The sequence below is a fragment of the Microcaecilia unicolor genome, chromosome 7, assembly GCF_901765095.1.
Source record: "Microcaecilia unicolor chromosome 7, aMicUni1.1, whole genome shotgun sequence".
NCBI lineage: Eukaryota > Metazoa > Chordata > Amphibia > Gymnophiona > Siphonopidae > Microcaecilia > Microcaecilia unicolor.
The window spans coordinates 177,709,715-177,723,287 of record NC_044037.1 but is presented as its reverse complement, the minus strand read 5'-3'; the positions used below and the strand labels follow the sequence as shown (position 1 = coordinate 177,723,287).

The following is a 13,573-nucleotide window of genomic DNA, read 5'->3' as shown; positions in this document are numbered from 1 at the left end:
TATATAAGTCGCTAAACGTGCGCGAAAATTTGGGCATGTACCTAATTTGCACATGCAATTTAATTAACCCATTAGTGCCCAATGTTCCCATATGGGAACAAATTAATTTGTTCCCATATGGCTTATTTTGGGAACATTGGGCACTAATGGGTTAAATAACAAGCTAATTAGTGCCAATAATTGACTTCTTAATAAATAATTATTTACATTAACTATTTAATTGGGATTTACATGCCTAAATTTTACACGCGAGTAAAAAAAGGGGACACAGAAATGGGATGGTCATCCTAGCATTTACACACCTTGTTTTAGAATAAGGGTGAATACACACCTAATTTAATGTGTACATTTGCACCACGTTTCAGTTGGTGCAAATGACCACGCCTAAAGTTAGGCACGAGTTCCAGGCCTAAGCGCTGTTCTATAAACCATGCCTAACTAAGCACAGCTTATAGAATAGCAACTTTTTCGGTGCCATATATAGAATTCACCCCAAGTGCATTATCCTCTTAGTGCACTTACCCCCTCTTTCCATAACAGGTCATCTAAAGTTAGGTGCCAATTGCACATGTAAGTTACAGAATCCTAGCACTTACGTGTGAGACTGTTACATGCTTTAGTGCTCGTTGGGCGCTATGTGTTATTCTATAGCACGTAACTTCCTTAGGATGTAAATGCAAAGGGGTGGGTCCCATATGTAAATGTGTTAATTTAAAGAATATTTTAAGTTACCCCATAGGCGCTCCGTATAAGAGGCTTGGGGAGGCTAAGCCTCCCCAGCCCAATCTTGACCATCCCCTGGCTGCTGCCCTCACAAAAGCAGGGCTTGCGCAGCAGCCAGGGAGCTCTCCCACCGTCCTTCCTTCCTACTCTCCCCGACCGGCAGCCTTCCTTGCCCCCCCCCCCCCACTTGTATAACCGTTTTACTCTCCCTGGCAGCAACGTGAAGAAAAAGGCACTGTCTGCAGGATCGCCTCCGGCTTCAGCTTTTCTCTTTGCTTCGCTCTTCACACAGTGTCCCGCCTTCGCGATGATGCATTTCCTGTTTCCGCGAAGGCGGGACATTGTGTGAAGAGCGAAGCGAAGGGAAAAGCTGAAGCCGAAGGCGATCCTGCAGACAGTGCCTTTTTCTTCACGTTGCTGCCAGGGAGAGTAAAACGGTTAAGGCGAGGGCAGGAAGAATCGCTGGGAGGGGAGGGGAACAGATCATCGCTGGACAAGACATGGAGAGAAGGGGAAGGCAGGGGGAGAGAACAGATCGCTGGAGGGGAGGGGAGAGGCGAATTTTTGGCCATGGGTGGATGGATGGTTGGAGGGGAGAGATCGCTGGAGAGAAGGGGAAGAGAACAGATCCCTGGAGAGGAGGTGAGGGCAGGGGAGAAGAGAATTGCTGCACACAACAGAAGAAACTGGGACCAAAGCTAACAGAAAAACTAAATACTCAGACAGCAAAGGCAGAAAACTTTTTTATTCAGAATTTATTAATTGAAATAGGTCAACTTTTGGAAATGTGCATCTGTGATATTTTGCATGCAAGTTTAAAATTTTCTAGTATTGCTGCATGCTGAGTCTGACTTCTTGAGGTAACTTTCCAGTTTAGTATTTTGCCTTCATATCTGTTGTCTTGTGTTTTTTATGTGTGATCAAGGTACAGTATTCTGTTAGCGTGTAGTATTTGCAGTCCTTTTTATTTTTTTCACTAGGTTGTGTACTGGTGTTTTAGAGCCAGGTGTAATTATAGTGCTGCCTTTCCACGCATAAGGTTGTAGCTTGTCCTGTCCTTGTAATTGGTGCTGTTGTGGTTTGCTAAGGTTATGAGTGTGTTTTTGCATAAGTTTGTGCATAGTGTTTTGCAGTGGAGAGATTGTGTGTTGGCCTTACTGAGCTGGCACCAAAACATCTGAAAGGGTGTAGAGCCTAAATCATGACACACTACCTCTTGAAGGATCTACATATGGTTGTTAATAAAAGGAGCTCATTGTGAACACTATCCACCCTAAAAGGGTGTTTTGTGGCTCTACATTAGAATTGTGATATTATGATCCTTTGTTTCATATTGTTGATGGTCTGCTTTTTCCGTATGGGTGGTACATTGGTGTATTCTGTCCAGTGTAATATTTATGGTACAGTAAGGTTCTGCGTGTGTTTTTGCACAAAGTTGTGCATAGTGTTTTGCAGTTGAGTGATTGGTTAGCTTATGCTTTGAGCAACCACTTTATTCTTTGACATATGATACATATCTAATATTATTAACATTTGTATAGCGCTACCAGACGCACGCAGCGCTGAACACCTGACACAAAGAGACAGTCCCTGCTCAATAGAGCTTACAATCTAATATCTAAATTTAATAAAAGGTATTAATTGTGACTATTTTATTTTTACTTATTTTTTTTTCTGTGTGTTGTCAGACAATTATGGAGGTAAGCACCGCCCCTGGCCCCGCCCCTAACTCCACCCCCTTTAGCTGCCCCAAACAGTTGGGCCACCGACCGCCTATGAGTTACCCGCTAAAGTGCTGCATTTAGGCATAGCATTGACATAGCATGTGGCCATGCCTAATTGCTGGAGTGTAAATGCTGACTCATGCTAGTATTCTATAATGGAACCTGGGTGCTCAGATGCCGTTATGAGATTAGCGCTTCGTGTGCTGCTTCTCGGTGCCTAACTAACAACCTTTCTTACCCCCATTTTTGCTGTCTCCTCAAAGCCATATGGGAGCCACTGCTTGTCTTGTGGATGCTGCTAGATTTGGGAAAAGACTTGAAAAAGTTCAGAGGAATACAACAAAAATAGTATGGGGTTTGCACCAAAAGAAGTTTGAAATGAAATCTGAAGACCTGATTATGTATACGCTAGAGCAGGCAACTCCGGTCCTCGAGAGCCGCAGGCAGGTCAGGTTTTCAGGATATCCACAATGAATATGCAGGAGATAGATTTGCATACCATGGAGGCAGTGCTTGCAAATCTATCTCCTGCATATTCATTGTGGATATCCTGAAAACCTGACCTGCCTGCGGCTCTCGAGGACCGGAGTTGCCTACCCCTGCCCTAGAGCAGAGGGTTCTCAACCCAGTCCTCAGGACATATCAGGCCAGTCTGGTTTTCATGATATCCACAATGAATATGCATGAGGTAAATTTGCATTGTATGTAGATATTCTGAAAACCTGACTAGCTAGGTGTGTCCCAAGGATTGGGTTAAGAACCCCTGCCATAGAGGAAAGGCGGGACAGAGTAGATACGATGCAGATTTTAAATAGTTGAAAGGTATTAATATACAAACAAATCTGTTTCAGATATGGGGAAGTGATAGAACTAGAGGAGAAGAACTGAGATTGCAGGGTAGTAGACTTAGGAGTAACAGCAGGAAATAACCATTTCATGGAAATGCTGGTGAATACCTACAAAACCTTCTTGCTAGAGGTGGGTATAAAAACCATAATGGAATTAAAAAACACATGGGATAAACACAGGTGGATCCCTATTTAGAAAGAGGAGGGAGTCAAAGCAAAGCTAAATAACCTTAGCACTTTAAACGGAGCAAAGAGGGGTATAACCTTCTGGAATCATCAAGTACAACTCTGGCCGTCTTGTTGGGCAGACTAGATGGACCAAAAGGAAACAATAGCAGATTTTTTAAAAAACTGCGTTACTATGCTATTCCCAATGCAGTAAGAAGTTTTAGGATAAAAAAAGCAGCAGTACAACTACTTCACTAAAGAATAGCACAATGGGTATGCAAAATGCTGTCTACCAAATTGATCTCGATGTATAAAAACATCTAAAATTTTGTACATTTTTCCATTCTTCTTTTAGTGCTCATGGCTAGAGTAAAGATGCAGCACAAGAGCAAAGGAGTCAGTTGATCTTTAGGTTTTAAAGGTTTTTCAGCCAATTAGGAGGAGGACATTGCAGATGGAAGATTTTTTTCTGGCTTTTTTGCTTCAAGTGCTCTGCCTGATTTATTTTAGGAAAAGGATTGTTTAAATTGGAATTTTATACTGCTGGGATAATTGTTGTCTTATTTTTTTAGTTTTAGCAGAGCATGCTCAATTTCACTAAAAGGAGTGTGCAGAATATGAGGGGAAGAGAGGGCAGGGCAGGCAATGTGGCGGTGCCGGAGACCAGCACTGCACAAGGCTTCAGCTGGTGGGGGTTGGGGGCCCCAGCCAGCCAAGGTATTTGCTGAGGCAGTGGGTGGGGAGCGGCAGGGCAGCAGACCAAAATGTGCCATCCTGGCCCCCTCCCACTGCGAAGTCTGGCTATGCCCCTGGCTCTAGGATTTCTTTTTTTAACTCCATTTCCAAATAGAGGTGACCTGAAGTCCCTGCACTTCCCCACATGAGATTAGCTGCTTCTTTTGATCTATAGAACTGCTGAGGAAAAGGTAGAAGTTTTGGTAGAGCTTTTCTGTTTTCTCTTTTCCTTGAACATGTGTAAACATTTCTGCAACTGAAGTATGCTGGGAAACATTGTCACCAAAGCTGTTGCCCCAGTTATAGCTTCTGCCTCTGTGTTTCCTGCCGTTATGTTGTTGGTTCTCTTCTCTACCAAATTGGTATGTGCAGGAGACTTGGTTTTAATTTTATAGAGTTCACCTTTGTTTATAATTCTGCTTAACGTGGGTATTCTGTGAATATCCTGTGTGACCCCTGAGGCAGATGCCTTTGTGCGTCAAAACATGGACTGTGTCGGGTCCCTTGAATTATCAATAAAGTTTTCCATCATCATCTCCCAAGTTGGTCTAGTCTGTGGTCAGTCTCTACTTCCTTTGTACTGTGTGGATTTGTGGTAGAGGTTTTTCCTGTTCTACTGTTCCTGTTTAAGGTTGAGAAGCATCCATGAGAATGAGAAATGCATTGATGAAATGCTTTGTGATGTATCAAAGATCTCTGGCAGTGGGGAAGAAGAAGCTGTGCTGAAAGAGGACAACCACAAGACCCCACAGGATCAATGCCAGGACTCCACCTGCCCTTGAACTGCAGAACCAGTATGCAGCCTTGGAACTTTGTTTTGATTTATTGTATTTGATATATTGCTATGTCTGCTAGCAGGTCAAAGCGGTGTACATTTTTAAAAAATTTAAGTAACTCTTAAAAGGAACACTAGATACAATAGGAAAGTCCAAACATACAAGAACAGTCAATAATATCCTTAAATAAAAATTCTCATCAGATCACTAATCAGACATTCAACTTGACAGCTGTAACCCAAATGCTTTTTGAAAAAAGTACGTTTTTAACAATGCTTTAAATTTGGGAATGATTGCTCTGTACATAGGGAAGTGGGCAGTTCAGTCCACAGTTTTGGAGCCAAGAAAAAGAAAGCAGTATGTCTTGTGGATTTATAGTGAGTCTTCCTGGGGCCAGGTAGTACCAATCGGTACGAATCAATAGATCTCAGGGTCCTCGACGGTGTATAAGTGATGGTGAAAGATGAAAGGAAAGATGGAACACCCAAATACTATGCTTTGTGGGTCAAACACAATAATTTTAAGGAAATCCTAAATGAGATAGGAAGCCAGTGCAGGCAAACAAAAAGAGGAAAGATATGATCACATTTTTTGGATCCACAGAGAAGCCTAGCTGCCATATTATGTACAGTTTGGAGACACTTAAGATGTCCAGCTATGCCTGCATAGACCACGTTGCAATAGTCAAGGGCGAGATATTAAGAGAGCATGAATTAATGTCTGAAGTTGTAGAGTATTGAGAAAACTGTGAAGAAGGTGTAATTTGTGTATAAATATTTTTTTTAAAAAGCATTTTTACTTCAGCTGCAACTTGATGTTGGAAAGATAGTGGTGAGTCAAGGATAACACCCAAGTAGCGGAAAGAGAGAACAGGAGTGATAGGAATGTTAAACAGTACTGGAGAGAGAGAGAGAGGGAGAGGAGAGGGGAGAGAGAGAGAGAGAGAGAGAGAGAGGGTTGTGGTAAAGCTCCTGCGGTTTTCTGAGAGTTCAAAACTAATCTATGATGAGATAACCAGTCAGCCTATGCATTTAAGCAGGTCTGTAATAGGCTCAAAGTAATGTTCAATGGTGATATGTGATAAATAAGAAGAATATCAATGGTGTAAAAGAATAAATTAATGTTAAAAGAGTAGCTAGAGGGCTTATCAAAATATTGAAGAGTAAGGGTCATAAGATTGAATCTTGGGGATGCCTGATGATAAAGATTAATTGGAAGAAGTATTACCAGAGAAAAAGACTGAGAAATTCCATTCCTGCAAGAAAGAAGAAACCCATTTACCTACTAATCCTGAGAGTCCGACATCAGCTAGATGACTAAGGAGTAAGTAGTGATCGATGAAATCGATGGCTGCTGAGAGATCTAATGAAGCCGTTCATATAAATTAAAAATGAATCAATAAAATTAAAATATACTCACTCCCAATACAAATAATCCAAAGGGGCAAGCCTAAGGGGCATGCCCCTTTGGAGCTCCTTTGAGAGAGACTGGTAGGAGAGAGCTAAATAGAATTCATGCAGGGGTTAGAGTTTATGGTGGCTGGAGGGTTATGATTTAGTATTTTTGTTTTTCTGTTAGGATAACAAATTTTTATTACAATGCACCTATATTATGCTTTATATATGCTGGATTATTTGTATTGGGAGTGACTGTATTTTAATTTTATTGATTCATTTTTAATTTATATGAATGGCTGTCTCATTCCCTGGTGAGAGTGGGAAATGGGTTAGGTATAAATTAAGAGAAATTTTGAGTCTTGTATTTAGATGTATTGTACTCTGCTTTCAGTTGCATGCTTGATGAAAAATGGCAGTTTATGATAAGCTATAAAAAGAAAAGTGTGATAAGGTTGGAGGAGGATGAATATGTGTAGGGCTTTCATTTTCATTTTCAAAATCAGAGCCACAAGCATACTTTTGGAATGTATATTTGCACCTGCTTTAAAGGAGGTTTGAGCTTCATTCTTGTGGCTGGCACATTTTTAAAGGGAAATCCCCATACAAGTCTCCCTTTGAAAATGAGCTAGCAGTCCTGAGTGTACAATGTATCTGCCGGACTGAAAACCCCCTATGGTGTTTCAAAATTGCCCAACAGTTAAATCTATATTTTTGAGGATTTTTTCATGAAATAGAAAGGAAATGATTCTTGTAAGTACGCTTACTGGCCTCCTCTTTAACTTTGTCCACTTCTGACAACAACATCACTTCTCTCTCTATGATGCTGAAAAAAGAGAAGAAAGATAATGATCAGAGGCAATGCTAGGATGCAGAACACCAGTTTAAGAATAACAGTAATCTGGACTTTTCAATGGAAGTTCTTCATTCTTAATGAATTAAGGGGTCCTTTTATTAAACTGCACTAGATGCTAACGAATGCCTAACATAGCAAAAAATGGACTACCACAGGACACACTACAGTGTCACATGGTAGTTTCTGAATATGTGGGCTCCTTTTACAAAGCGGTGCTACTGATTAGCAGTGCACTGAATGCAAAGAAGCCCATTCAATTCCCACGTGTTTCTTCACATTCCACACATGCTAATCAGTAGCGTCACTTTATAAAAGGAGCCCTGGGTTGTTGTTTTTTTGAGGTGGAATGTGAGGAGTGGAAAGTGGACATTTATTTATTTGTACCCCACACTTTCCCACTCACAGCATGCACTAAATGGTTATCACACAGATAACACAAGAGTCCTTACCATCTACAAAATAGTTGTTGGTAGGTGCTCCTATGGTAATCTTTAAAAATGGCCACGTGCTAATGGAACATTAGCACATGGCCGTTATTGAAAAAAACAGAAACCACGGTTTTTATGGTCATGGTAAAAAAGGCCCTAGAGCATGCAATAGACGCATGTAAGGGCACACTAAAGCCTACTGCAACTTAGTGAAAGGACCCCTAAGTGATTTGATGAAATAATGGATGTGCTTATTTGTGAAATACACTAGATCCCACAGAAAGGATAACTAAAAGTCTAACAAACATGAACAGCCTTTATAAGAATAAACAGTCATGTTAAAACTATACTTACATTTTCATCATTTAATTTTTTTATGTTTTCACATTAATTTAAATGGCTTGCATAAATATGCAATTTTAAAGGTTAAACAACCTCTGATGTTTATTCAGCAGTGTCATATACCTACTCAAATATGGAAATATTTGCACTGTGGTATTGTTTTTTGTGCTTAAAAAATAATTTGGCCAGCTCTGATAACATTAGGCAGAAAATAATTTCAGTTTATAATATTTTTCAACACTTATAAATATAATACATTATGTACATTTATTTCAAAAAAGAATATTTGGGGGGGGAGGTGTCACAAAATGCCTAGCCACCCACCTGAGGCTACCCCATGGCCAGTTAGAGGGTCTGTTCCCAGCACAGCTCAGGTCCACCTACACTACACTAGCACCCTCCTCCCACCGACTGGGGTCCCAACCACCTCTGAGCAAGTCTCCCGCTCTCAAGGTGTTCCCCAGTGATTTCTAGGTTACAGGGGCTACACTCCCAGTGGTCCCACATTTCCTAGGAAGCACTCACAGACCCAATACACAAACCACCAAGATTCTTAGTCAGTCCAGACAAGCAGAGGCAATAAACTAAAAATGTTTATTAACATGAAAAAAATATTGAATAGTGAACCATAAAAACAGATGGAACAAAACAGCACATAATACAGGTAACTGAACATGGATCAATTATAATACTATTTAAACATTTGTTTACTATCTAAATAGTACCTGAGGAGATCAGGACTTATAGCTGCTTATAAGTTATCAAATATAACTGGTCACAGGGCCTCAGCAAAGAGATCCTTCTCTCTTTTCTCCTTGGCTAAGACTGGAGAAAAAACCAGTACATTCTAGCTGAAGTTTGAGCTCTTGGGCCAATCAGAGCCCAGAACAACAAGTTTTAAAAATAGCTGGCCACATCACTACAGGTTACCTCTTATCTGTGTTAACTAAAGAGGGAACAATCAGTTCTCTGTAACAGCTTTAAAAATAAACATGCACAACCTGCTGGCCAAACTAGAGAAATACACTTCAAGAAATAATTTATACGGGGCCCTTTTATTAAGGCGCATAGGTGCCTACGCGCGTACAATGCGCGGCAATTTGGAACTACCACCCGGCTACTGTGAGCATCGGATGGTAATTCCATTTTTTACACGCGTCCAATATGCACGGCAGAAAATATTTTTTATTTTCTACTGCTTGGCACTAACTGGGCGGTAATCAGCAGTGTACGTGCGCTGACGATTACCACCCCGTTAACGTGGGAGACCTTACCGTTAAGTCAATGGGTGTTTGTAAGGTGTCAGGTCCAAAATGAATGCGCGCCACTTTTTATTTTGCTACATGTCCATTTTCGCCAAAAAAGGCCTTTTTTTGCAGACGTGCTGAAAAATGGATCTGTGCATGTCCAATACACATGCCTACATTATGTGCATATTTATACCACCTCTCCACGAAGGCTTCAGGGTGGTTTACAACAAGCATAATTATATAGTTAATAACACATACAAATGATAAAAACAAATAAGAATCATAGCACAGTTTACAGTTACAAACTCAATTAAGCGCAATAGCAAACAGCCATGTTTTCAGCACCCTCTTCTACCAGTTCCAAATGTTTGACCTGCAGAACATAAACTTGAAGTAGGAACATAGGGTAATTCTATAAGGAAGGCCTTAACATTTAGGCACCACGTAAGGAAGGCCTTAACATTTAGGCACCACGTTATTCTGTAAAATGGCACCTAAATGTAATGGTGTGAAGTGTATATATGGGCGGAGTTTGGCTGGATCATTTGTGGGTTGCACAGTTACACAGACAAATTATAGAACATTATAATTTATGCACATTTTTAAAGCAATCTAGGGGTTCCTTATACTAAGGTATGCTAATGCATTTAGGGCTAGATCTGTATATGACACCTGAAAAATCCATGCGATAAAAAAATACACCTAGGTGTATTCTCTTTATACCATATACTAACCAAATGAGAGCTTGGTGAAAATGCTAACAACAACAAAAGGTGTTTGACAGCCACAATTAAGCCTAATTGTTTTAAAAAAATCCATTCTTATAGTTTATTTGGTTACAATTAAAACAGCCTGAAACTCAAATTTGTTTTTATTACATACCTATTAGATGAATTGGGGTAATTTTATAAAAAGGCAATTCTATAGCTAAGCATGTAAATGCCAAGATAAGTGGCACTTACGCACATATGCGTACTATGCAATATTCTATAAAATAGCGTGGAGGTGCATTAACGTGTAACTACAAGGGGGGCATACATATAGGCAATGCATGGGCAAACAAAGTCCACCTGGGTGGAGGAACGCCGAAACTCCACAAAGGACAAAAAGGAAAAAGAACAGTGGGAAGTGGACCAGGCTGTCTGGGGAACAAATCACAGAGACCTCAAATTCTTAATGACACAAGTTTTATTGATAGAAGACTCAACACAGTATTGTGTTTCGGCCAAAGGCCTGCCTCAGGAGTCTTTATATATTGTCTGGAGAATGAAACGATTCAATGGTAAGTTTGCCAATCGGCGTTGAAAACAGTCGGTCTTAAAAAATACCTTTTGGATAGAATCCACAGTGTAGAGTAATTGTGCGTGGCAAGTCACCTCCCGGTACATGAGCATACAGTGCCTATCTTGTTTTGCTTTCTGGACCAGACTAAGTGAAGTTTTACACCAGCTGGTTGTTCTGTCCCTGACACAGCCAATATTCCTGGCGAAACATGGTCATGTTGGGCACAGATGATTGATAACGTGGGAGCCTTTTACTGAATAAAAGACTGGGTTTTTTTTACAACATCTGCCTTCTTGTTTTATCTTCCATGTTGGATTTGGTGGATCATCTGCCTTGTTGTTTTCTGACTCCTGTAATTTACAGACTACTACAAGTTGCACTTGTGATCTGTATTGCTTAGGTGTACTCACTCACGCTTACCACCGACCTGGCATAAGTGAGTGCACCTAACATTGTGTGAACATCAGTATTCTATAATTGTATCTGTGCACACAGATGCTGTTATAGACTTGCCAATCAGCACTTCCCATCGTGGTGCCTAACACGTGTTGCTCAGTTATAGAATTGCCCCTTAAGTGACGTGAGCGTGCAGAACAACCTTTTAGGAACTCAATTTGCTGCTTATAAAATTGTGTAGAAAACACAGCGCCTATATTTATGTGATCTACACAAAGGGGGCAATTCTATAAAGTGGCCACTAGAGGTATGCACCACTTATACATGCCAAAGGCGTCACTAATTGACAGTTAGACACCTATGTGCACTAGGTGCTATTCCAGCACGTAACACCTAAGTGCCATAGCAGCAAACTGCAAGGGGGAATTTACACGTGGCTGGAACATGGGTGGGCCATGTGTGTGTCTCCCAGTTACACGCTGAGTTGTGCCAGATTCTATATATGACACTAAGGAGCAGGGCCGTGCCGATGCGGTAAGCGAGGTAAGCGCCGCAGGGGGGCGCCCACCTCTGGAGGGCGCCGCCGCGGTGCTTACCCTCGCCCCGCGCCGCAAAGGCCTTTAAATATTTTACCTGGGTCGCAGCAGCTTCAGTGAAAGCGCTGCCGACCAGCAAGGGCGGGGCGGTCCGCCCCGAGTGTCATCAGAAAGGGGGGTGCCGCCGCTCCCGCTGCTCTTCTTCCTGGCAGCCCCTCCCCCGCACCAGCCCTTTAAAAATAAATTGCCGACGCGAATAGCGAGCGCAGCACCTCGTGTGCAAGTAAAAGAAGCGGATCCGATTATCTCATTGGGCCTTCCCTCACTGTCCCGCCCTCCTCTGACGCAACTTCCTATTTCCTCTAGGGCGGGACAGTGAAGGAAGGCCCAATGAGATGATCGGATCCGCTTCTTTTACTTGCACACGAGGTGCTGCGCTCCCTATCGCGTCGGCAATTTATTTTAAAGACCGGGTGGCAGGGAGAAGACGAGGCAGGGTGAGGGTGGGGGACAGATGGGGTGAGGGTGGGGGGACTCGGATAGCAGAAGGGACTGGGTGGGAGACAGATGGGGTGAAGGGGACTCGGATGGGCAGAAGGGACTGGGTGGGAGACAGATGGGGTGAGGGTGGGGGGCACTTGGATAGCAGAAGGGACTGGGTGGGAGCCAGATGGGGTGAGGGGGACTCGGATGGGCAGAAGGGACTGGGTGGGAGACAGATGGGGTGAGGGTGGGGGGGGCATTTGGATAGCAGAAGGGACTGGGTGGGAGACAGATGAGGTGAGGGGGACTCGGATGGGCAGAAGGGACTGGGTGGGAGACAGGGTGAGGGTGGGGGCACTTGGATAGCAGAAGGGACTGGGTGGGAGACAGATGGGGTGAGGGGGACTCAGATGGGCAGAAGGGACTGGGTGGGAGACAGATGGGGTGAGGGTGGGGGCACTTGGATAGCAGAAGGGACTGGGTGGGAGACAGATGGGGTGAGGGGGACTTGGATGGGCAGAAGGGACTGGGTGGGAGACAGATGGGAGAAGGGGCATGGATCTGGAACTGGGGTCTGAAAAGTGAGCAGGAGGGAGAATGGGGTCATGCCTGGGGCAGGGGTGGATGGGAGAATCAATGGATCTGGAACTAGGGGCAGCCGCAGGTGGGAACTGGGAGCCGAAAAGAGGGGGCAGTGAGAAGAGGGGGGATAGATCCTGGATGGAATGGGGAGTGAGAGGGAGGGCAGACCCTGAATGGATGGGAGGGGGAAAGAGAGAGGGCAAATGGTGAATCGAAGAGCAGAGAGAAAGGGCAGACAGTGGATAGAAGGGAGTGAAAGAGCAGACAGTGGATGGAAGGGGCAGAGATAGAGGGCAAATGCTGGAGGGAAAGGAGAGAGAGAGGGCAGATGGTGGATGGAAGGGGGAGAGAGAGATGGCAGACTGGGGCAGATGGTGGATGGAAGGCACATTAGAGAGGGCAGACACTGGATGGCAGAGAGAGAGCGAAGACAGATGCTGGATGGAAGGAAGACGGTGAAAAGAAGATGAGGAAAGCAGAAACCAAAGACAACAAACTGTAAATATATATTTTTATTATTTTGCTTTAGGATATAGTATTTTAGCTGTGTTAATAAATGTTTATAAATAGAACATGTAAATAAGGTAATCTTTTTATTGGACTAATTTAATACATTTTGACTTAACTTTCAGAGAACAAAACCCCCTTCCTCAGATCAGGATAGGATACTGTAACAGCACTATACTGTATTGACCTGAGGAAGGAGATTTTGGCCTCTGGAAGTTAAATGTATTAGTCCAATAAAATGGTATTATTTTATTTTCTGTATTTGTTTTATTTCTATTTGTTAATTTGTAAAGTGGTGATTGGTATTTGTTAGTTTTTTCAAATTTACATCTGCTGTCTTTATATTTTGCACAGTACTAGGAGACATTTTCTGTTTCTGTGGCGTTGCATTGTATGCAGAGTCTGGCATTGGGGGTTCAGTTTAATTTTTGTCTAAATAGAAAGTTTATGATTACTTATTCTATAGTGGATTAGGGTGTATCTGTTTGTGAAAAAGACATGGCTTTCAGTTGGCATTGACTGTGCAGGATCGACGATCTGT

At 42.5% G+C, this 13,573-nt stretch overlaps 1 protein-coding gene across 1 annotated transcript in view; it reads right to left on the bottom strand.

The window, feature by feature from the left end:
* Nucleotides 1–13,573, bottom strand: part of LOC115474292 (SPATS2-like protein) — a 159,496-nt gene that overhangs the window by 29,735 nt on the left and 116,188 nt on the right. The window contains exon 8 of the mRNA XM_030209700.1: nt 7,136–7,194. Coding sequence (XP_030065560.1) covers nt 7,136–7,194 — 59 coding nt within the window. The remainder of the gene's footprint in view (nt 1–7,135; nt 7,195–13,573) is intronic.